The sequence below is a fragment of the Lycium ferocissimum genome, chromosome 6, assembly GCF_029784015.1.
Source record: "Lycium ferocissimum isolate CSIRO_LF1 chromosome 6, AGI_CSIRO_Lferr_CH_V1, whole genome shotgun sequence".
Lineage (NCBI taxonomy): Eukaryota > Viridiplantae > Streptophyta > Magnoliopsida > Solanales > Solanaceae > Lycium > Lycium ferocissimum.
The window spans coordinates 22605441-22631226 of record NC_081347.1 but is presented as its reverse complement, the minus strand read 5'-3'; the positions used below and the strand labels follow the sequence as shown (position 1 = coordinate 22631226).

The following is a 25786-nucleotide window of genomic DNA, read 5'->3' as shown; positions in this document are numbered from 1 at the left end:
AAGCTAGGCATGGATTCTTCATCAAAAAAAGAAGCTAGGCATGGATTCCATATTAGTCATGCCCACAGGACTATCATCCCGTTTAACATCAAAAGATCAAACTCTCACAAACCCTTAAAAATATTAGCACAATAATCACTAAGCATCATGATCCTTAAGCTCTCCCAACAACAATAATACATCAGCTAATTAAACTACCAAGAAACTCCCACCAAAAAATAAAAGGAAACCATCATATACAAGCAAAATCAACAGCAAATTCTAATCATTGGGATTCTGTATATTCTTATGTCAAGTATAAAAGTTTTCCTGATCCCTATCTCTCCTGTTTTTCTTTTTCAAATTTAATCAGAGACCTCGAATCCAAAGAAAAGTAACAATAAATTGTAATCACATACTCCCTCTGTCCTATGTGATACATTTTCCTTTTTGGTCAGTCCCAAAAAGAATGATACAATTCCTTACTGGCAACAATTTAACTTTAAACTTTATTTTTTACACTTAACGAAATGATTTCTAACCACACAAATATTTTTGAGTTGTTTGGACCACAACATTTAAAAGTCTTCCTTTATTTCTTAAACTCCGTGCCCAGTCAAACTATATCACATAAATTGGGACGGAGGGAGTAATATATATGGACGAAATCCAACTATATCCAGAACAACGACCAGAAATAGACATATCAGCTAACTAAACTACCAAGAAATTCCAAATTCCCACCAAATTATAAAAGCACACCATCATATAGAAGCAAAACCAATAGCAAACTCCAATCACTGGGATCCTATATATTCTTATGTCAAGTACAAAAGTGAGAGCTAGCCGTGGCTTTCTCATAGTTTTCAAATTGAATCAAAGACCTCGAATCCAAGAAGATGTAACATCAAAACGTAATCACATATATATCCAGAACAGCCACAATAACAACCACAACATCAGTAACTTCCATATAAACCAAGAAACACATGATAATGATTATATATTATTCATGCCCACAAAGTCTATTTTATCCCTAAAAGCAATTTTACTTCACTTCTTGAGTCTTCCACGGATACCGGGTTTAGGCTTGTTGCTGGATTCAGCAACAGGAGCACTAACATGAAGATTATTCAATTTGGTCTCATCAAAAGCAACTTTGGGATGTTTAGCATCATGATAGATCTTCATAGACTTGATATCTTATTATAGCAGCACTCAAAAGTATGTGTTTCTAGTTTATAGCTATGCAAAAAGTATGTATCAGTAACTTCCATATAAACCAAGAAACATATAATAACAAATGCATCACCAGAAACTAGAAGTGGGTTCGATATTATTCATGCCCCCATAACACGACTATTATCCTTACTTAAATTTCACGGAGATTATTCAGTTTGGTCTCATCAGCAACTTTGGGATGTCTAACATCATGATGGATCTTCTAGACTTGATATCAGGTGTTATATGCTATTATTAGAGCACTAATCATTAGTACGTGTTTATAGTTTTACGCCCACAACCACAAAGACTATTATCCCGAAAAGCAATTTCAATTTCACTTCGTGAGACTGCCACGGATACCGGGTTTAGGCTTGTTACTAGATTCAGCAACAGGTGTAACAGCATGAAGAATGTTGAAATTAACTTTGGGATGTTTGGCATCATGATAGATCATCATAGACTTGATATCTTATTATAGCACTAGCCATTAGTACGTGTTTATAGTTTATAGTATGTATCACAATTCTTATGTCAAAGTATAAAAGTTGTCCTAATCCCGGGAGAGTAACATCAAAACAGTAATTATATATAAAAGCAAATTATATCCGGAACAACAGCCACAATAACAACCATAACATCAGTAACTTCCATATAAACCAAGAAACATGAGAATGATAACGATTACATATTATTCATGCCCCCCACAAAGACTATTATCCCTATTTAATCACTTCTTGAGACTGCCACGGATACCGGGTTTAACCTTGTTGCTAGATTCAGCAACAGGAGCAACAGCATGAAGATTGTTGAGTTTTGTCTCATCAAAAGCAAGTTTGGGATGTTTAGCATCATGGTGGATCTTCATAGACTTGATATCAGGTGCAGTCACTTTGCAAAGAGGGCATTCAAGCTTAGCATGTCCACCTTTTTCAATACCAGACCTGTCGGCTTTTCCAGCTTTGCCACCACCCCTGTTGGTTGTTGCTGCATCGATCTTTGCTGCTAATTCTTTGGCTGTGTGCTTCTTTGGCTTTGCTTTTCCTGTCATGATGATTGGGTGGCTATTGGATTCTTTCCTCTTATAAAATTGGCGTCTCTTTGAGGCGAAGGGGAATGGGGAGAGAAAACCCTAGGGTTGATTTTATTTTGTATTGCAATGGGATATATAAAGGGCTTTTTCTCTTTTTTATTCCCTTGCTCGGAAAGGATTGGGATGAAGTATGAACTGAAATTATTTATTATTCTAATTTTGGAGACATTACAAATCCGGAAAGGGGTCAAATATGCTTCGGACTATCTCAAAAGGTTTAAAAAATACATTTTTTTCATCTATTTTGTTAAAAATATCCTTCTGATTATATTTTTAGTTCACTAATATCCTTTGACTAACGGTCAATACTGAACTAAAGAAAATTATTTAAATTTCATGTGTCATTTCATTACCGGTCCAATTTAAATTCTGGCCCACCCGAAAAATATAAAACCTATTGGATTCTTTGAAGATTGGTGTCTCTTTGAGATGAACAAAACTGGGGAGAGAAAACCCTAGGGTGGATTTTATTTGTATTGCAAGGGGATTTATATAAAGGCTTTTTCCTCTTTTTATTCCTTTTAAATTTGCCCCTCCTTTAAAAGTTTACTCCAAAAGGAATCCCCTTGCTACTCAAACATATCATGTATGTCCTTCCTTTTATACTCCCTCTGTTTTAATTTGTCTGGCTAGTTTTAACTTGACACGGAGTTAAGAAAATAAAAAGACTTTTGAATCTTGTGATCTTAAACTAAAGATATGTAGGTACCAAAATACCCTTTAATCTTGTGATCTTAAACATGTTATATGAAAAGTTGGAACTAGTACGTTGCCGAAAAGAGGTAGACTTTTTAAAACAGACTAAAAAAGAAAAAGACAAACAAATTGAAACGGATGGAGTATAATATGAAAGAATGCACATGGTCATTTTTGAAAATGGGATGAAAGAATACATTCTTCAAACATTATAAGATGCTTTATTATTGTATTTGGGAAAAGGGTTTAAAATGCCCCTGAACTATTTGAAATGGATTTGATTTACCTTCTATTACGTTGTTGGCTCAAAAATGCCCTTGTCATCATGTTTTTGGCTGAAACGTCTTCTAACCAGTGGTTGACCTAGGATTTTGATCAAGTGGGTTCAAATATTTACACTGAAACTGCTAACGTGATAGTGAACAATTGGAGTGACCGTATTTTTTTTAGTTCCCATAATACCTTGAAAATGACATGTTGAGGTGGTCCTTTAAATAAATAGTTAGACAAACATCATTCTCAACCATATAAATTTTACATAAATACTTGTATTTCCCTAATGCCCCTAAAAAATATCGTTTTGTGCGTGGTGGTGTTTTATTTAAAAATAAATAAATAGTTAGACAAATAACACCATTTTCAATTCTATAAATTATATATATTCATGCATTTGTATGCATTAGGCAAATTACAAAGAAAAATAATGAAATAAAAAAAATTAGTAACAAGAAAAGAAAATGTATCAAATTTTAACTACTTATAGAACTGCAGATTTTTCTCTAGTGCAATTTAAACGTTTACGTTTTACTCTTATATCACAATTTTGAAACACCCTAAGATAAAAACAAAACAAACAAACGAAAAATTAAAATAAATAAAAACGATCTAAATAACTTTTTATGTATACCAAAGGAGGAGGAAAAAGACACTTAATAAATCAAAGAAGAATTTAAACAAAGTAAAATAAGAGGTACTATTTACAAAGTATAAATACATTATCTAACAATTTAAAACAATTTTGATATAATTCTCAAATAATAGATTTTAAAGGAAAACTAGCTAATAATATTAATATATTCTTACATTGAATTAATTTGACAAAAATAATACCACAAACACAATAGAGAATCTGCTATTCACTGCCCTAGGACTAGAGTTTGTCCATTCTTTAACACTCCTTTCGTAACTTTGCAAAAATAGAACAAAAGAATATAGCCTGTCCGGGCTCGATCCGGGACAACTGGACCATAATTGAACCCACTTAACCGCTGATCCACGTTTCATCTTCAGTTTATGTGGGTTCATTTAATTTATATATTAATTTGCATGATGATTTTACACATGTAATTGGTAAATTTTTTAAACTAAGTGGGTTCAGTTGAACCCTCTTGGCACTACTTAGGTCCGTCCCTGCTTCTAACTATCCAAATAGCTCAAAATATCCTTCCTACAAATGATTGCTCCAAAACAAGGAAATCATTATAATTTATAGAAGTTCGCCCACACTATCCCCTCTGGTGGGCGAACCCTTCCCTTAAGCGCATCATTAAAAAACTTACTTTATGAGTACAACAATGCGAAAATATTTAAAAGCATTACAACCCTAAAATACGTCTTAACTTGTACAAGAGCTTCTAAAAGAAATCATTATCCAAGTACTGACATTACATATCTCTAAGTACTGGAATAAGATAATAACTGTAGAAAAGGAAGTAGACAGAATAACATAAGAAGAGTTCCAGGGCTGCAGGTCCGGCTAGTAGCTCACCTTAAGCCTCCGATGGATAGCCTCGGGATTAGTCACGAGGTCTCGAACAACCTGGATCAACTGGAGTGCAACAAAAAAGTAGTATGAGTACAACAGTAGTGCTCGTAGGCATCATAGGCTGACAACGATTAGATAACACATATAATAGTAAGAAATCAGCAAGTAGAGCAGATAGATACAATCAATTACAGCCACGAAAGCATGTTCAAATATAAGTTTAGAATAAGTATATAAGATGCCAAGTAGACAGTCATGAGTAAATGAATGAATGTAATGTAATATAATGCAAATGCAATGCCACACAGGCTAACTCCCCACTTCCGTACACACATGCTAAGGGTTATGCCTCAAAGTCATGACCCATGGGGGACCCGCAATGTCACACCCCAATTTCCGATAGGGCATGACGGGCACCCGACCCTTACTTAGGGCCGAGCGAACCCGCAGACTCTCGTAATCCACATAACCATACTGGGCCCACAAAACAAAACACGCGCGCGCAATGAAAATTTTTCGAAAACAAACATGCCTTTCGTTTTTTTTTCAAAGCAAATAAAATCTAGCCGTATGAAAAGCGTAATATAAGGCACAACAAGATCGTGGCCGATATAGCCGCTGCGTCAAACACATCGGTAGCATAATGCATACAAACACACCGGCTTACATAGCCGCTTACAAAATGACGACATATCATACACTCGACACCGTTCGCAAAGTCTCTACTAACATCTCGTATACCATACAAGCACTCGGACTCGGCAGCATTCGAAGAAATGGAACTCGCCAATCCGGTGGAACATCTTCTCGCTAACATCACCTACTCATCCGTGGGTACCGCGTGGCATGAAACGCAGCCCCCCAAGAAAGGGGGTCGCATTTAAATATGTACCGAGCATGTAAAGCATAGCATACATCAATCGAGGCCTTAACCGAAGTAAGAAATACAAAAAGTGAGCACAATAACCGGAATACTAAAGGCTTATAGAAACACAAATCGTATCCGAGTAACGGGAGGGTGACACACGCGAATAATCATCATACTCATACCGTACACGTCATATCCTGTCATACGAGATAACATCAACCGATGTGGGATTTGCCTAGACCAATGGGATTTGCCTCGACATTGGGTTTGCCCCACCATCGGTGAAAAACTCATCATATCGTCATACATCATCACATATCATATGCGTCCATAGGACCGCGGACGAACGTGGTCGCCACCCTATCCGCGCCACAACACAAAGATAACACCATAAGTTTCAAATCTCCGTACAACCCCGAACATAACACACCATCACAACATATCATAAGCCATATCACAAAGATAACTCCATAAACGAACCCGGCCCTATGGCGAGGTCTCGAACCGTAACACAAGATAACACCGTAGTATATCATAGTGCGCACGATCATATACCTACCCGGATCCCGGAAAGAGGTAACACAAACGCACGAGCGATCGTAAGTAACCACACGCATATCGTACATCATCATAGACTCAACCGAATGATCAAAACGAACCCTCTTTTTTGAAAATCCAAAACCATAGTCAAATCAAGTTTTCTCCGAATCTCGCTCGGGACATATCAAACCGTCGTTACGTATCAAAATCATGGGCATAAAATCCTTATTTCCAACTCGACAGACAAATAAATAATCATGCTTGGGATCGGAAAAGTGGTCGTATTAAATCCCTTTTAAAAATAGGTCATTTAAAACCGACATAAAAAGTCGCGGGACCCACGGACGAGCGTCAACCCAATCCGGGCCCGCCTATAAAAATTTAAGTCCTTACTCGTCATGAAATCATTTGCGAAGAAATCAAAGCGATCCGAGCTCTCTCTTGAAAGTTACGGTCGTTCGTAGTTTCGAAATCGTTTAGGAACATATTTCTTTTGAAAACAAAACTCTTTCCGAAAATATAACTCTTTTGCAACTTTAGAAATTTTAATGATACAAAAGACGTAAGGGTCATAACTCGACCGCATTAAGGATACGAATATCAAGAAACATATAAGAATCGCTTTACGCAACATTTCAAACTCAATCATATCCAAGACATAGCCTGACCATACTAAGGATGCCAACATCAAAGCAAATACGAATCACAAACATACTCGAAATTTAAGAACGGAGTTACCCCGAGGCACAAATCATGTCATACCCTAATCCCGTCTAAGACATGCCAAAAGAAAAGAAGGGTAGACTTCACATACCTCGATTGCTTCCTAAGCTAATCCAAACTCAAGTCTCGGCTTCAAAATCTACAATAAGGTCATTATGCATTAACCATTAGTCATAAGCATCGAGAGATCCAATTCCAAGTTTGCACTTTATTTACAGAATTTTGGGCAGCATTTCCCCTATAAATGCAACAACCCCGAGATTTCAACTCGGCCAAATTCATCAACAACAATACCAACAAACATTCTAACAACATCAACCATTTATTCAAAACGCACTTTATCATCAACAACCTTCTTTCGCACAATGCGACGACATTCCAATTACGTTCAAACCAACATATATAATCAATTCAATATCATTGCTCACGCGTTCAAATACCAACTCAAAACCATTCAAACATGATTCAATAACATTTCCAACAATCCACAAAAATATTCAAACAATCCAAATAATATGCCATAGAACCCGAAACCTTCCCAACTCAACATGAACAACCATAACATATTTCTTCCTTCCAAATTCATAAACTTCACTAACAATCCGCACGTTAACAATATTATTCACGTAAATTCCGAAACCATATTAAAATCACATTATCTTCTCTAACAACTTACAAACGACTCCAACTTCCATTTAAATCATTAAACCATCATTTTCATTATGGAATCCATATCAACAACAACCAAAATATTAAATAAAAATTAGTTCATCACTCCAACATAACCAACACCTACACTGGCTTCACTTCAACACACCATATTTCATGAATTTCCACACACCACAACACATATAAACCATCCATAACATGTGAAAAGAGGATTAAAACTTACCTTCTTCAACATTTTCTTGTTCCCATGCTCCTCTAATTCCAAATGAAATTATATTCGTGACTATGCGCTTGCCCGGACTTCGATTGGTACTTCATTACTTGAAATCTCACTCAAAATCCTCAATTGTTGTGATGTATATTTGCTCCCTTTGTCGCTGAATTTTCTCGGAAATTTTTGGAAGTTTTGGATGAAAAAAAAATGAGATTTTAACCCTTAAAACGGACTCAAGTCGGTTTTCGTAGCTACGATCAGTAGCGGTATCAGAAGCGGTGCCGCGGAATATCTTTGTTTACGCGTCGACGCTCAGTTTGTAACGTCTATAATTCTCTACTCCGATGTCCTATCAATGAACGGTTGGTTGCATTACAAACTAGACTCGACGAACTTCATTTTAGGACTTTGAACCACCTTAAAACTCCACATATACTATGAGATATGCGCCTCCAAAGTTAACTAAAATCCGTCCCGCGTTTCTCAAATTTTCGTCGAACTTATTTTCTTCAATTTGCTCAATCCCGAAATATTCCGAAATTCTCCATACATGATATTTATCACTTATTACACTAATAATGGCCATGTTCCCGTGTTTCAAAATATTCTTTCCCGATTACGACTTACGAGATCGTAATTCACCCTTTTTTCTTCGTTGTTACGTACTTTCCATGGCTTGTGCCTTTCAAAACATCTCATTACTACGATGAGGTACACGTCAAACTCATGCTCTGAAAACGCGGGGTATAACACGCAAAGTCCATGTACCAACACTACACAGGCTATCATTATTACCATTTTCCACACAGGCTATCAGTGTTACCATTTGCCCTACAGGCTATCAGTGTTACCATTTGCCACACATGTTATCATTGTTGCCATTTTCCACACAGGCTATCATTCTTTCCATTTGCGACACAGGCTATCATTCTCAGCACTTTCTCACTGTTGTAACCAATGATGTATGTAAATGGATAGTATGTCAATGCATGGAATCAAATTCAACAATATCACAATTCAAGGAACCAATAGACACATGTCATAAATGCTGAACACAACTCAAGTCATTCATATATAATCCTCCCCTTTTCATGAGACAAGTGAGATAACAAGTGACAAAGTAAATCAATCAATGATCACAACTTATAAGCAAACATGGCGACAAGCCCACATAACAACATTCATACCAAGCTAGTGGATTTATACCACAACCATGCCCGAAGGCCTATCATGCTTTCCCCGTCAATATCTACCATCTATATACGAGTTTCTAATTGGAGTCTAACAAAAGTAAGTCGTAACCTACCTTGAAGGCCGAGGGGGAGTCACGAGCCATCAAGCCAACGCCTTCCCTTTACGGAGAGTCTATCAAATAAGTACTCTACATTAGAATATGAATCTAAGGATACCCATAATGCTATACTTCTAATTTGAACTAAAAAATGACCTTAAAAAGTGACCCTGTGCCTATAAGGGCAATACTGGAATTTTATTGGAAAATAAATTCACCCCAAGCCTTACTAGTATAAATCCAAAAGAGCCAATTAAAAGCCATTAAATTGATCCTCAATTTCAAGAAAAACCTCTAGGATTTAGGGCTAAACCCCCAATTTCACAAACCCAATCATGATTACAAGGTTAAACAAGGCATTAGACTAGTAAGAAATACAAACTTAGAGCTTAGAAGCTTACTGAAGAAGAATTGAAGCCTAAACACTTGAAATTGCCTCCACAAGAGCCCTCAACCCAAAATATGAAATTATGAAGTCTAGGTTCGATTTTAGAAATAAAAGGGTTTCTGATCTCTGTTAAATCCGCTTCTGCGGACCTTTCCTCGCAGATGTGGGCTCGCACCTGCGGAGAAAAGGCTACAGATGCGGTCTCAACTTAACTCTCGAACGCTTAGGTGCGGGGAAGAGTCCGCAGATGTGGCCCTCCTCAAACCCTCGCTCTCTCGCACCTGTGAACCAAACCCCGCAGAGGCGGGCCTGCAGGTACGGTCCCTTACCGCAAGTGCGGTCACACCAGAAACCAAAAAATTATGATTTTCACTAAATTCGGTCCAATACCTAGACCTCATTCGGAACCCCACGAACACAAACCAACCATGCTAACTCATCAGAAATCACGCTACGAACTCGCTCGCGCACTCGGATTTTCCAAAAGAGGTCGCCTTGACCCGGTGTTGACCCAAGTCAACTCCAACCAACCAAAACCAACCTTTCCAACCAATGACCCAAAACCCAAACGGATACATCGGGACCCGAACCAAAGGCTCAACTAAGTCAAACATCACCTTCCGGACCTCACAGAACTAGCAGAAGTCAATTCCTGACACAATTACTTAAAAGTCAACTAAAGGGTCAACTCTTTTTCACTTATTCAACTTAGAAAACTCTAGAATCCTCAAAACCAACCATGACGTGCCCGATTACCTCGGGAACCGCGCCACCCATCCCCGCAAGCCATAAACACAGAAAAGAGACCACAGGAAGGGTATTTTAGGAAAAAGGAGCGAAATGCCTGAAACGACCATACGGGTCATTAAAAGAGAATAGGAAGATAAAGGAATTATCAAAGCATTAGCCAATCTTATTTTTATCAAAGAAATTGTAAAGGAAGAAATGCTGACAAGGCATATAATCAAGAAAGCAAAGTTTTGTTCATAAAAGTGATCTTTAGCTTCCTACAACATAAAATTGTGGCAGATAATGTAATAGTAATCACCAGATAGTTGCAAAAATAAATCAATGTTTGGAAGTATGATGAGCCCAAAAATATCTACCTAGTAGTAGTCAAGACATAAGATTTACAGCCCCTCTATCCAAAGAGTTTAATAACCAAGAGCATAACAAAATTGTCACGCACTCTTGGCTCCTTCAAAAAACTTTGACCTTCCAATAAATTAAAGGAGGTCCCCAATGTCAGCCTGAAACCTGCAAGACAATGTTCAGCTCCAAGAAATTGATAAGATTTTAAACTAGGAACTAGCTACATATGTTTAACAAGATTAACACCTAAACTTCAATCAAAAGCTGATAGGACTAAAGTAGTTGAAAAATATAGGCCTGTGTCATTGATTCAGCTATTATAGTTTTGTGCATTTAGTAAAAACGCCATCACCAGCCACAGATGATAGATCAACCACACATAGCTAAGGGATACATGTAGACTAGGAAGATCTTTGTACTTGCATGTTCTTCTGTTTTATCATGCGCAACTTCTTTGCTTTCACTTTTGAAATGTCCAAGAGAATACACCGATATGCAAGGGAGATAGAATATGCAGTCATCTTTTAGTGTTGCCTTTAAGAACTTTCCTCCACCTTTAGGCTCCCTCTGGGATAAATTAGATCTCTTTATAGGTGTCTCCAAAGAAAATAGTTTGTCCGTTTACCAAGTAACATAAGGCTCGCTTTGTAAGTATTAACATAAAGTGCGAAGTGATAACGTAAATGGTTAGCATTATGAATGCCAAGATTCTTAATTTCTTCAGCCGCAGGATCATATGAAACCAAGAGCCCGTTATTCATTCTCAAAAAAATTCAACATTTTTCCTTGAAGCTATTAGCTTCACCAAGAAATTACGACCACTATGAAACATCGAGAAAAATCCATCAACAACACCAACGCCGAATTGAATGTGGACTAAACTGATGCTCAACTATTTCAACTATGATTCCGGGTCATCATACTCTTTCATCCTCCAAATATCAATTGTTTTGTCATCATTACATAAACGATCAACCAAACAAAGTGACTCTTCAAACACAAAAAGGGAGAACCAATCCTTAGTAAACCAAAACTTCTCAACTAAACTACCAGGTACCATTATCTCCCAGAACGTTTTGTCCTGCATATCAAATAGAAAAATCATCGTATTATGAGATTCTCCTTTTTTCCGTTTAGTCGCAACTCAAATGGAAAGCCCCATTCAAATAGACCCTTGAAAAAAAAACAGATAAGATGGGGCAACAGGAGTAATGTCTTGCCAAACACCGGTGCTTAAGTTATAAAGCTCAACATGAGGTGGTACCCTATCAGTAAGAAAAACCAGTGTGTACTATCATACCACCTTATAGTCATTAGTAACAGGATTGTATCCAAATCCAAGTGTATGATCAAAAGGATCATGCCACTTCAATGTAAATAGTGGTTCGGGAAGTTTTACTGACTTTCTGATGGATGAATTCCAAATATAGAAAAAGTCCCTATAACCCCATAGGTCATCTGAAAGGCACAAAAGCCTATTACAACTACCCATAATATTAAAGTGACTTTCACACTCAAATGGAAAATCAAATTGGGCATACTGATCAAAATTTTCATTATTACAGAATAAAACATAATTTTCTTTTACTGGTTCTCTTGAGCAATGTCGTACTAGCAAATAATCTTTTTTTTTTGAGGTGTATGGAAGAAAATACCATGACGTCAACCCTTCTAGTGTTGTAAAACTAATCGAATTCATCTTAAAACCTTCTTAAAATATCACGACCCAAACCGGAGGGCCATGACGGGCACCCGAGCCCTACCTGCCGAGCACCACTAATTATGCTTTCACATCATATTCATAAACAAGGGTGGACCATGAGGTCATCAGATGGAAATCTACTAGATCATATGAGAAATATGCTGAAAAGGGTATGAGCCCGAAAAGTCATACTATATAACTATGCTGGACAAAACTGTGCAAGCTGACAAGGTTATTCTAAAATACTATACAATAAAAATATAGGCCGAGGGGGCCATACAACGTCTAACTATATCATAACTCTCTGCAAGCCTCTACTGGAGTATATGACATAACAGGTCGGGACAGGGCCCAGCCATACCCATATGTACACAAAAGTATAACATACCAAAACACAACAACAACTCCGGAACAGGAGGAGTGTTCAAATATCAACTGAACAACAACCTAAGGAGGTGGATCGTCAACCTATCTACCTGAACCTGCAGTCATGAAATGCAGCACCCCTTGAAAAGAGACGTCAGTACGGACAAAATACTGAGTATATAAGGAATGAAAGTAACATGAAGGAGACATAAAAGTACATAGGATGAAATGAATGCAACCTGTATGTCTGAACTGCAAGTATGCATGCATGCATATATGCGTATATAACTCCTGGGGGTCTTATATATATATAAAACGCCTGTCAAGCCTCTATAGGCATCCCATCGTATCATATCAACCTCTATGGGTATCATCATTATGTGACCAGCTGATCAGGTGGTAGTGCGTATATAACGTCGTCACCTTCCCCATACCCTATCTAGATAATACACAATATACGCGTATATAACGCCTGAGGGGTCATAGGTCTGTACACACTCACACACACACACACACACAGACACACACACACACACAGACACACACACACACACACACACACACACACATATATATATATATATATATACATATATGTATATACATATATATAATGCAATGCATGACTATGATAAGAGTACATCCTGAATCTGTCGGAGTGACGTAAGGTCATTACACCTCCGAACCTCGTTATGAGATATCATTTTCATCAACAAGTGACTCTATGAATCATACTGAATCCGACGAAGGACTTACTGGAAACAACATTCTAGAATATGAATCAACATGAAACATCCCTAGCTACTAAGAATAGAATCATTACGGAGTAACGTTACATTTACGTTTCATTCATAAGGATCATGCCGAAAGAAGAAAAGTTAGCCTTAACATACCTCAAGTCGTCAACAGAATTCCATAATGAAACTGTCGAGGTAATATCCCAATCTCCTTAGTCAGTATAGCACACCTAGCAGTCAATAACACAACAATAACCTCATATAAGTCTCTTTAATTCCACATCACTACTCACCCCAAGATTTACATCAAAACTGCCCAATATACGCTTTGTATATAACACTTATACACTTTCTTCTTTTAATTATACCAAGTATAACATCCTCAATACAATCTCAACACCAACTACTATCCTTATAACAAAGTTTTAGCTTAAAAACACATTTACAACATGACTCAAGTTAGACTACATCTCAACATAAACTCAAATTCATTTTTGAACCTTCCCTCCAACTCCTTTCCCTTCAAACCTAGCATAACCATCATACAAAATCATAAACATGGAGTTAATATAGAATCTTACTTCAAAACTCAAGAACACATCAATTCTAAGAGTGTTTCACCTTAAAGTATCCTAAAAAACCACTACCGAGAGGAGAAACAAGCTTCCATAATCACTTTAGAACCTATAAACACTTGATCTTCTCTTTTGATCCTTGATTTTTCTTAAGAGTTGATTAGATATTGTTGGAGAGGATTTTCTAGAATGTTGTATATCAGGGGAAGTGGAGAAAATGAGTTAAAATAATAAGTATACGAAATATATAAAAAAATAACTGCAGCCGACTTAAAAATACGGCCATAAGTACGGATCGTATTTTAAAATATGGTCTGTATTTTGGACCGTAATTCTCATTATTGAAATTCAACCTCTCTACCAAGAGAAGTAAGGGTTGTATTTCTAAATAAGGTCTATATTTCTTACATACGGTCCGTATTTTTCCCCTCAACATCAAATTTGGACGAAACATAATCTCTTCGATTCGTTCATCCTCTAATCCTTCCAAAACTTTTCAACTCTCGTATACTCAAGATGAACACGTCTAATCTCACATATCTTTGAAAATAATTCCACTTTCCGAATCTATAGCAACCAACTCATGAAGAAACTTAACGTACGCAAATATGGGGTGTAACATCTTCCCCCACCACCCCTCAGAAACATTCGTCCTCGAATGTTAGCACTATAGGAGTCTACAGAAATTTCGGCAGAGTCTCCTCTATAATCACACTACTACCAACTTGTCGCACAGCCCAACAACACAGTACAATGCCACATAGGACTACAACTATCAATAACAACAATGGTCCCACACAACCAATAAGTTTAACTGATAAATAATACATACCTGAAGATGATGGTGTCGTAGTCTGCATATGCTTTAGGGCCGAAAACAAATAAGGATATCTAGACTTCTTATCTTTCTCGACTTCCCAAGTCATCTCTTCTACATTCTTATTTCTCCAAAGTACTTTTATAGAAGCAACATCTTTGGTTCGCAACCTACGAACCTGGCAATCTAGGATAAAGAACGGGGACTTTCTCATATGACAACTACTCTGTAAACTAGACATCATCTATGGCCACAATCTTGGAAGGATCTTTAATGCACTTGCGAAGCATGGATACATGAAAAGCCGGATGTACAAACTCCAAGTCTGAAGGTAAATCTAACTCATAGGCTATTTGGCCTACTCTACACATAATTTTGTAAGGACTTATGTATCTAGGGCTAAGCTTGCCCTTCTTACCGAATCTCATAACACCTTTCATTGGCGATACCTTCAGAAACGCCCAGTCATCTACCTGGAACTCCAAGTTTCATCGTCTGTTATTTGTATATGACTTCTAGCGACTCTGAGCTGCTAGCAATCTCTCTTGAATGAGCTTAAACTTCTCCAGCGCCTGCTAAACCAAATCAGGCCCTATTAAATTTGATTCTCCGACCTCAAACCATCCGATAGGAGATCTACACTTCTGCCCATGTAGGGCCGCATACGGGGTCATCTAGATACTGGAATGGTAGCTATTATTATATGCAAGCTCAATAAGTGGAAAATGATCATCCCAGCTACCTCCAAAGTCCATCACACATGCTCGTAGCATATCCTCGAGCGTCTGAATAGTATGCTCAGCCTTCCCAGCTACCTCGTGCTCTAGCTTCCTTTTCTCTGCTCGCAAGTAAGACAAACTACCCATAGATCTGTGCCTATGGGCATTGGCTACTACATTCGCCTTTCTTGGATGGTATAAAATATCAACATCATAATCCTTCAACAGCTCCAATCATCGCCTCTGACGCAAATTCAACTCTTTCTGCTTAAAGATTTACTGAAGGCTCTCATGATCCGTATAAACATCAACGTGAACACCATATAAATAATATCTCCAAACCTTAAGCGCATGAATCACCGCAGCCAACTCCATATCATAGGTTCGATAATTCTTCTCATACTTTCTCAGTTGCCTCGAAGCATAAACAATAATCTTATTGCATCAACACATAACCCAATCCGAAGCCTAAGGCGTCACAATAAATAACATAACTCTTTGATCCCTTTGGAAGTGTCAAAACTGGCGTTGAAGTCAGTCTGTTCTTCAACTCGTGAAAACTCCGCTCACAAGCATCTGTCCACTGGAACTTAGCTGCCTTCTCGCGCGCTCCAATGGCACCGAACCGCAGGGAGAAGCCCTCTACAAATCTCCTATAATATCCTGCCAACCCTAGAAAACTACGAACCTCCATCAGTGTCGTGGGTCTAGGCCAAGTCTTCACGGCCTCTATCTTCTAAGTGTCCACCCCGATGCCTTTACCTGATACAATATGCCCAAGAAAAGCCATGGAGTTCAACTAGAACTCACATTTGGAGAACTTCGCATACAACTTCTTATCTTGAAGAATCCTCAGCACAACACGCAAATGATCCGCATGCTCAGGCTCTGATTGAGAGTAGACTAGAATGTCATCGACAAACACAATCACAAACAGATTTAAGAAAGGTCTAAATACGTTTTTCATCAAATCCATAAATACCGCTGGTGCATTAGTCAACCCAAAAGACATTACAAGAAACTCGAAGTGACCATATCTGGTCCTCAATACTGTCTTTGAAATATCTTTCTCTCTGATCCAGACCTGATGATAACCTGATCTCAAGTCTATCTTTGGAAAACATCTGGCACCTTGCAACTGATCAAATAAGTCATCAATTCTCGGGAGTGGATACTTGTTCTTTATCGTCACCTTATTCAACTGTTTGTAATCTATATGCATTCGCAGTGAGCCATCTTTCTTCCTTACAAATAACACAGGTGCTCCCCATGGCAACGTACTAGGCTTAATAAAGCCCTTCTCAAGTAAATCTTTCAACTGCTCCTCAATTCCTTCAGCTCAGCAGGGGCCATCCTATAAGGGGGAATAGATATTGGCTGAGTATCTGGTAGCACATTAATAGTGAAGTCAATCTCCCGTTCAGGCGGAATGCCTGGTAGTTCATTTAGAAATACATATGTGAATTCATTAACCACCGGAACAGACTAAAGGGTCGGTAGTTCTGCTTCTGCATCTCAAACTCGAACAATGTGATAAATACAACCCTTTGCGATCATCTTCTTTGCCTTGAGATAGGAAATAAACCTATCTCTTGGCGAAGCTGTATTACCTTTTCATTCCAGTACTGGCTCTCCTGGAAACTAAAACTGAACCATCTTTGTTCTGCAATAAACGTTACCATAATAAGAAGCCAGCCAGTCTATACCATAATAACATCAAAGTCTACCATATCCAACTTAATCAAGTCTACTACTGTGTGACGATTACAGATTATAACTACACAATGCCTGTATACTCGTCTAGCTATCACCGGATCTCCAACAGGTGTGGACACCTCAAAAGGCTTAATCATTTCAGGATCTATCCTAAACTTACCAGCAATAAAAGGAGTGACATTTGATAAAAAGAGAGAGCCTGGGTTTATCAATGCATACACGTCTTGGGAGAAAACTGACAATATACCTGTAACAACATCAGGCGACGACTCAAGATCCTGCTGACCAACCAATGCATGGATGCGGTTCTGAGGACCGCTCGAACTGGACACTCCACCTTGCCTCTACCATAACCAGCTGATGTCTGAGAACCCTACCCAGGAGGGCGTACCGATGACGAAGAACCAACTGCAGATCCTGTCGATTAAACTACACCGCCACCACCTCTCAAAGGACAAGCTCGCATTATTTGGCCTGGCTGACCGTAGGTATAACACATATCTGAACCTAAACGGCAAGATCGTCCATCATGCAGCTTACCACACTGAGCGCATTGTGGTAAAGATGGCCTCATCTGGATAGAATCACCTCTAAATTGGGAATTGAAAACCTTGGAGCTTTGGCCTGACCCAGAATAAATGGGTTGATCAAACCTCGATCTTAGAAACTGTGAAGGCACAGTAGCTGCCGAATAGGCTGAACACCTAGGAATCTACTGTCTATGACCACCCTTAAACTCATCAGAGGATCCAGATGATATTGCCCTCTTACTCTGGCCCCTATCACTCTCTCAATCAGCTCGCTGCTGCTATTTTTGCTCCTCTAAACCCTGAGCATATGCCTGAATATGAGAGGTATCCATAACCTCATAAAATGAGGCCATCATGCAATGACTAATTAAGTACGGCCTAAGTCCAATCACAAATCGGTGTACCTGATCTTCTATCCGCACTACAATCTTGGAAGTATACTTGGCTAGTGAGTTCAAAAGAAGGTTGTACTCCCGCACACTCCTATTCCCCGGGCGTAAGTTCAGAAATTTATCAAATCAAGCCTGTTGGGTCTCTGCTGGCAAATAATGTTGAAGAAAAGCCTCTATGAACTCCTACCATACTGCTGGAGGTGTATTAGCCCCTCTAGACAACTCCCAGGTCTCATACCACTAGACAACAACATCTCACAAATAGTAGGAAGCCAAATCTACTGACTCAGTGTCCGAAGCATGCATTACCCTGAGCGTCCTCAACATTTGATCTATAAAATTATGAGGGTCCTCATTTGGTTTCGATCCAAAAAATACTAGAGGGTCCAAGTTGACAAAGTCTCGAACCCTAGCACTAACATCCCTGTCAACATAACCACATTCGACGGTAGGCCTGAGCGGCCACTAACTGAGTTAATAATTGAATAGCATCTCATATCTCCTGGTCGGGTGCATCATGTTGAGGAACTCGAGTACCAGTAGCGCAGCTCTCTGGGATCATTTGACGGGCGGCTCGGTAAGACCGAGATGGGGACTCACCCCCGGCCCGCGTCATCGGAGGCACCCAAATGGTACCCTCATTTGTCACAGCCTTGCCTCTCTGATCAGCTGAAGATATCCTCATCACAGGCATCGCTAAAATCACAGTACGTTATTAGAAAAGAAATCCTGATGATACGGCTCTAACGCACGATCTAAGATAAGAAAGAAGGACCATCTTACTAAGTGCCCTGCAGCCTCCTGTTCATAAGTGTGGTGCAGAACACACCATAAACTAGACTCTGCTAGACAGGGCTTGTAGACAACCCTAGGACGAAACTGCTCTGATACCAAGTTTGTCATGACCCAAATTGGAGGGCCATGACGGGCACCCGAGCCTTGCTTGTCGAGCACTGCTAATCATGCTTTCATACCATATTCATAAACAACAGTAGATCGAGGGTCATCAGATGGAAATCTGCTAGATCATATGAGAAATATGCTGAAAAGGGGATGAACCCGAAAAGACATATTACAAAGCTATGCTGGACAAAACTGTGCAAGCTGACAAGGCCATCATGGAATACTATGCCGCAAAAATATAGGCCGAGGGGGCCACTCAATGTCTAACTACACCATAATTATCTACAAGCCTCCACTGGAGTATATCACATAACAGGTCGGGACAGGGACCCGCCATACCCATATGTACACAAAAGTATAACGTACCAAAATACAACAGCAACTCCAAAACAAGGGAATGTCCCAATATCAGCCGAACAAAGAACCTACGGAGGCGAATCGTAAACTCGTCTACGGACACACGGGGCATGAAACGCGTAGCCCGGAAAAGTGCGGACGTCAGTACAAATAAAGTACTGGGTATGTAGGGCATGAAAGTAACATGAAGGAGACATAAAAGTACATAGGATGAAATAAATACAACCTGTATGTCTGAACTACCTCTGAGGGCCAATGATATGCATAAATACATACACATAGATGTGTGTAAATAACGCCTGTTAAGCCTTTGTGGGCATCCCATCGTATCATATCGGCCTGTGTGGGCATCATCATCATCATCATCATCATCGTCGTTATGTGACCAGCTGATCATGAATATGATAAGTGTACATCTTGAATCTATCGGAGTGACGTAAGGTCGTTACACCTCCGAACCTCGTTATGAGATAGCTTTTTCTGCCTTAGTGACTGCAATTAGAGCTTGGGTGGGTACCGGTGTATAATGTTTTGGGTAGTTATAGGAAGAGAAGTGTATTGTGACGGGGAATGCATGTTGATCCTTCAGGCATTAATTGTGGTGATAAATCCACTTAGGTTGGTATGGTTGTTGCTTATGTGGGATATGATACCTATTGTTGACTTATACTTGCTAGGATTGATTAACTTTATCTCATCGCTCCACATCTCGTATGACCTATGGAAAGAGAATTATTTCGAATATATGGCTTGACGCATGAAATTGCTTGGAATTGTGTAATCACCTAGTTTGGACCATTTTACCCACGCCCGTATATTTTTGAGACTAGGAGTGAGCCAAATAAAAACTAAAAGGCTAGAATTCTGAAATAAAGATATTTAATTGTATTTGTGCACTTGTTTGAAAACTTGACTTGTTTTCGTTGGGGGGTAGGGGGAGGGGGAGGGGTGGGAGTTGACTTAGTAAATTAGACCTCCGCTATGAATTCAAGGCCACGGGTGAATCCGTAGCATGTTTTACATATGTGTGCATGTTTGGTTTGTGTCTGTAGGGCCTCAGATTGATGTTGGGATCTTGAGTGAAAAACTGGTGAAGAACTAGAGGTCACTGGTCGGATGCGACTGATACAGCGAGCTGGGGGCCGCTGCAGCGAGCTGGCCACAGCGGGGCGCCGGTCGCTGCCGATTTGGGTTTAATGAGATCCGCCTTAGTGGTGGGATTTTCTACTACAGCGAGACTGCTTCCGTGAAGTTATGATCGCTGCAGCGGTTGACGGGAGACAGAAACCCACTTTTATATTACAAATTTTGAAGTCATTCACCACATAACACCAAAAACAGTTCCCAAGAAAGTGAGGCGATTTTCTAAGGCTAGGGTGAAGTTCCTCCTTGAAGGTAAGTTCTAACCTTTATGTAATTTATTCCCCTTTCTTCTTCAAGTCCCATGACTAGTTTAGGTCCATTAATGGTGGGTGAAGGCCCTAGAACTCTAAAATTGATAAACCCTTGAATAAATTGTGAAATGTTGATTTTATTGCTGTGCTATCACCTAGGAGTGTAGATTATCACTTTCTAGGATGAGAATTTGATTAATAATGATGAGAATGGTGTGTTGAGACTTAAGGTTCTAATAAAAATGGGAACTTTGGCCTAAAATTTATTTTAAAAGGGGTAACTTGACTAGAAAACCCATAAATTGGAAGATTATGATGGTTGGGGAGCAGGTTTTGTTGAAGGTCTCACCCATGAAGGGTGTGATGAAGTTTGGGAAGAAGGGCAAGCTCAGCCCTAGTTTCGTCGATCTCGATGTACTAAGAAATATCTATTAGAGTCTTGCAGCTCGGTACGGAGACGTCTGTACTTATCTTCGAGAGGCTATGGGAAACTAGGAAAATTCAAATTCTTTCTTTCTTTCATGCTACTTGATTCCAATTGGTATCTGGATGATTCAAATTGGTATCTGGATGATTCAAATTGGTATCTGACTTTTCATTCTATTCTCTCACAAATGATGAGGACTCGTGGGAGGCAGCAAAGGTTGCAGGAGGACCAGCTCATTCGAGGTAGTGGCTGTTCCATTGTTGACATATGTTATGGGCCGAGTGTTGGACCTGTTGAACGGTTTGACTGAGACAGGTGTGCTACCAGCTTTTTCTACTGGGCAGAGTGTGAGATTGGGTGATCAGGCTTCAAGCAGAGTCCATGCTCTAGGGGCGCACCATGCTGCAGCTGTGGCCTTATGTTTAGATGAGGGTCCAGGACCTGAGGTATTTCCTAAACCAGTGGCAAAGCCGGTGTTGACCGGTGATGAGCATGATTTGCTTTGGAGGTTCAATAAAATGAAGCCTCCAGTCTTCTATGGCAGTGAGGCTGAGGATGCTTATGAGTTCATTATGGATTGTCATGAGAGGCTCCATCAGATGGGGTACTAACCTTTTGAGGGAGTCATTAGATAAAGTTAAGGTGAATATAACGACCCTTCCGGTCGTTATGGGAAATTAGGACTCTGTTGGGAATTCCGAGGCCGCGGGTGGATTTGTGGGCGTCTTTTTGTATGTGTGCATGTTTTGTGTTGTGTTTTTGAGGCCTTGGATGAAAAGTGGGGTGATAGGGGGAAAAACTGGACAAACTCAAGCTCACTACCCAAAGTGAGCCGCTGTGGCAGTACTCGAACGCTTCCAGCGGCCATCCATTTTCCTTGGTGGCCGCTGTAGCGGGTAATGTACCGCTATAGTAGTATCGCTATAGCGGTAGATGGACCGCCATAGCGGTCACAGCGATTTTGTGGTGGGCCGCTATAGCGGTCACTTGACCGCTATAGCGGTACCGCTGCAGCGGCTTGATGACCGCTGTAGCAGTCGACGTAAAACAGTAGCCCGAATTTTATATACTCAGTTTTATTTTCTCTTTTCATAAAACACCAACATACTTCCCAACAATCACGTAGAGAGAATTCTCAAGCTAGGGCAAAATAAACTTGAGAGATAAGTTGTAACACCTCAGACCTTTAAACTTAAGCTTTGACCATGATTCCAGACTTAGAAAACCAGATAAAGAATGTGGGAATTGAAAATTTCTCTTCAGCTGTTAGATGGGGATTTACGCCCCAGAATACAGACTGTATTTCAGTATACGGCCCGTATTTCAAGTCGTAAAGTGACAACCAAAATCACTGTGCATTTTGTAATTTGGCTTATGGAATTTTATATTGTTAAATACGGACCGTATTTTGAAATACGGCCTGTAAACTGTGATCGTATTTAAGAAGGAAACATAAGCAGTGATTCTATTTGAAATATATTGAATTACGATCCAGGTTTACGGACCGTAATTCAGTATACGGATCGTATTTTAGTCCGTATTTCCCAACCGGCACCTGAACCTATAAATACCAGCCTTCAGTTATTTTATTTCGTTTTTCATAATTCCAAGCCCTAGAAACAAAGTGTTCTTCTCCCAACAAACCAAAACAGCAAGGTAAGTCATTCCAAGCTCTTCCAAATCAATTCTATCATATATGCTCTTAATCTAATCATGAAACCATGTTCTTAACATAGGGTTTTCAAGAAAACCCAATTAAAGAACATAAAGTGCAAAACCTTGGAATCTTTTCCAAGACCAGATTATTATTCAAGTTTGGGAGCAATTCCAGGTATGTTAAGCATACTATCTACATGAGGAACATTGTTTAATCATCCTCATACCTCATTAATCATAATTCCCGGTAATTCAGCAAGTTCTTGATTTTCATAACCTAGGGTTAGAACTCAGTTTTCTGATTATATTCATACTTGTTATGTATGCTAGGGACTCTAGCTTAATCTAAAAGACTTGTAATTCAATCCTATGAGTCTCAGAATGCAGTCTAAGTCATCAGTGATGATAAAGAGTCAGTAGTCAGCTTTACACCTGTTGCTTCATATTTGATTAGGCCAAGGCCATAGTTATGATTCATATGCATATGTAATTATTTTTGGCCTGAGGCCATAGCTTTGAGATCTCGTTATTTATTGGGCCCGAGGCTATAGTTACATAATATTTGTACAGGTAGTTTCTTTACAGATCAACTCATGATATGAGTATTCAGTTTCATTATACTTTATTGTTCATGTATCTCTTATCATTGCTTTAGTTGCTTATCATACTTGTACAATTCAAATGTACTAACATCCTTATGGATGGGCTTGCACTTCACGGTGCAGAGTCGACTTTCGGAGGATACAAGAAATCGCTTAGCTTGCGGACTTTGAGTACATCGCCTAGTTGGTGAGCCCCTCTTATTCAGGGCTTCCCATCTATTTTTAGCTTTTGAGTATTTGTTAGTTCATTAATCTGAGGCATGTCAGGGTCTTGTCCTGACCTAGTTATTCTTGCAGTATTTTAATCACAGAGGTTTCATAGACACAGTCGTTAGTCGCTTATGTTGGTTTTGCCTCACAACATTTATTTCGCATCCTCTATTATATTTGAGTTAGAGTATTCTCTTGGTTCATTTTATATCTTGCATGCTTTCATGATACAACTGTTAGACTCAGCAGCCATGGGTTCACTTGGTCATAGACAGTCAGGCACCGAGTGCCGTGTCACGCCCAGGCCATGATTCAGGGCGTGACATAAGTTCCATTGCTTTTCATTCTATCATTCCCTTCCTCTTCTTTATTGTAATCACCTTTATGGGTCTTTAATGGTGAAAGTAAAGTAGAAACCCTAGAATATCAATAAACCTTCTAAACTTGATGGGTTGGGGGTTATTATTGCTTATTTATCATTTAAATGGATTGATTAGTTACTATTTGTCATAAATTGAACATTTAGAACAGTAAACTAAGTGATTTGAGACCTAAGATTCTATAAAAATGGTTTTTTTCCATAGAAAACTGTTTGTAATGGGAATGTTTGATAGAATGTTGTATAAATTGATGGTAAATGAACACTAGGGGCCTTGATATGTTTTTTATCACCTAGAAAATCATCCACTCTTTGAATGGGGAAAGGGAAGGGTATTCTTGCTTTGGTGTTTGTAAATTGAGCAATGTGACTCATTGTGCCTTCTATTTTTAGACCGTGAATATATTGAGGCTTTGAGGAAAGGAAAGGCTGTAGCAGAGTAACCTGCGTGTTCAAGCTCTACTATGAGGTAGGTTACGGTTTACTTAAGTTAGACTTTGGTTAGTTGATTGTATGTTTGGTGATCTCCGTTGGAGAAAGCATGTCTAGTTTTCATGCATGGTATTATGTGGTTAAATTTCTACGTGAATGTGATTGATTGATTGTGTAGACTCCGTGCCATTATTCCTGTGTGATTAAATCTACAGTGGGTGTGTTGTGATGAGAAGCTAATATAATCTTCTTAAGGGTATAGTGACATGAAATGATGAGTTGATTATTGATATTGGAAAGGTAAGAAACACTGTTCTGTAAGAGGTATGGAAAGGCACTCATGTGACCTAGATTATGGGCTCATGGTCCGAGGATCATTCCAAAAATGAGAGGTACTTGATATGTCCCGCGACCGAGGTTCGTTCCTGGGTGGAGGTTTGTGCTTGGGTCCGAGGAGTGGATCCGGAATGGGTGGTACATGGACACCATGGGTCCCCTACAGGTCATGACTACTGAGCTAAGACATCAGCTAGCATGGATGTACAGCGAGTGAGGTTATTGTGGTAAATTTATTTTCGTTGTGACTTACGTGATTGTGATGCTTACATCTTGGTGATTTGATTGTGATTGTTCTTGGTTGACATGCTGTGATTTATTGATATTCATGACTGTTGACTGGCTTGTTTTATTCTATTGATTTTACGAAATATGCATGATACTAATCTTAGTTGGCCTATGATATCTACCGGTACATAGTGTTTGTCGACATTACTTTCTTTGCATTCTTCGAGTGCAGATTTTGATATAGAGACCGTTGCTCGTCCTCATATCTAGCGTGGAGTATATTTGTTGACAGATTTTAGGGTGAGCTTCTTCCCATGCTAGGCCACCCGAAGATCTTCTTGCTATGATATCTTTTCGTACTCTGGACATTATGGATTACTAAATTGTTAGACTTCAGATTCTTAGACATATTTTTAGCTTAGAGTCCTGTACGATGACTTTTGAATTTTGGGGATTGTAATAGTTAGAACTTCCGCACTTATTCCAGCGGTGGCATGACTTATTTTGTCCTTTGATGTTTAAATGAGTAATACTGTTTAGCTTGGTTAATATAAAATCGGATTGAATAAATATGTGTCTTGTATGTTGGTTCGCCCACTAGAATTTAGATGGGTGCCAGTCATAGCGGGTTGGGTCGTGATAAAGTTGGTATCAGAGCTTTAGGTTCGTCGATCTCATCGTACAAGGACATGTCTAGCAGAGTCTTGTAGATCGGTACGGAGACGTCTGTACTTATCTTCGAGAGGCCGCCGGACACTAAGAAAACTCC

At 39.2% G+C, this 25786-nt stretch overlaps 1 protein-coding gene across 1 annotated transcript; it reads right to left on the bottom strand.

Annotated features, from left to right (window-relative positions):
• Nucleotides 1-1768: 1768 nt before the first annotated feature.
• Nucleotides 1769-2377, bottom strand: LOC132059511 (protein METHYLENE BLUE SENSITIVITY 1-like). The gene has a single exon (XM_059452136.1). The coding sequence runs from the start codon at nt 2249-2251 to the stop codon at nt 1931-1933; it is 321 nt and encodes a 106-aa protein (XP_059308119.1). The 5' UTR covers nt 2252-2377; the 3' UTR covers nt 1769-1930.
• Between the last annotated feature and the right edge of the window lie 23409 nt (nt 2378-25786).

What these genes read in the sequence shown, in the direction of transcription:
- LOC132059511 (XM_059452136.1), bottom strand. Translation starts at nt 2,251, where the DNA reads ATGACAGGAAAAGCAAAGCCAAAGAAGCACACAGCCAAAGAATTAGCA.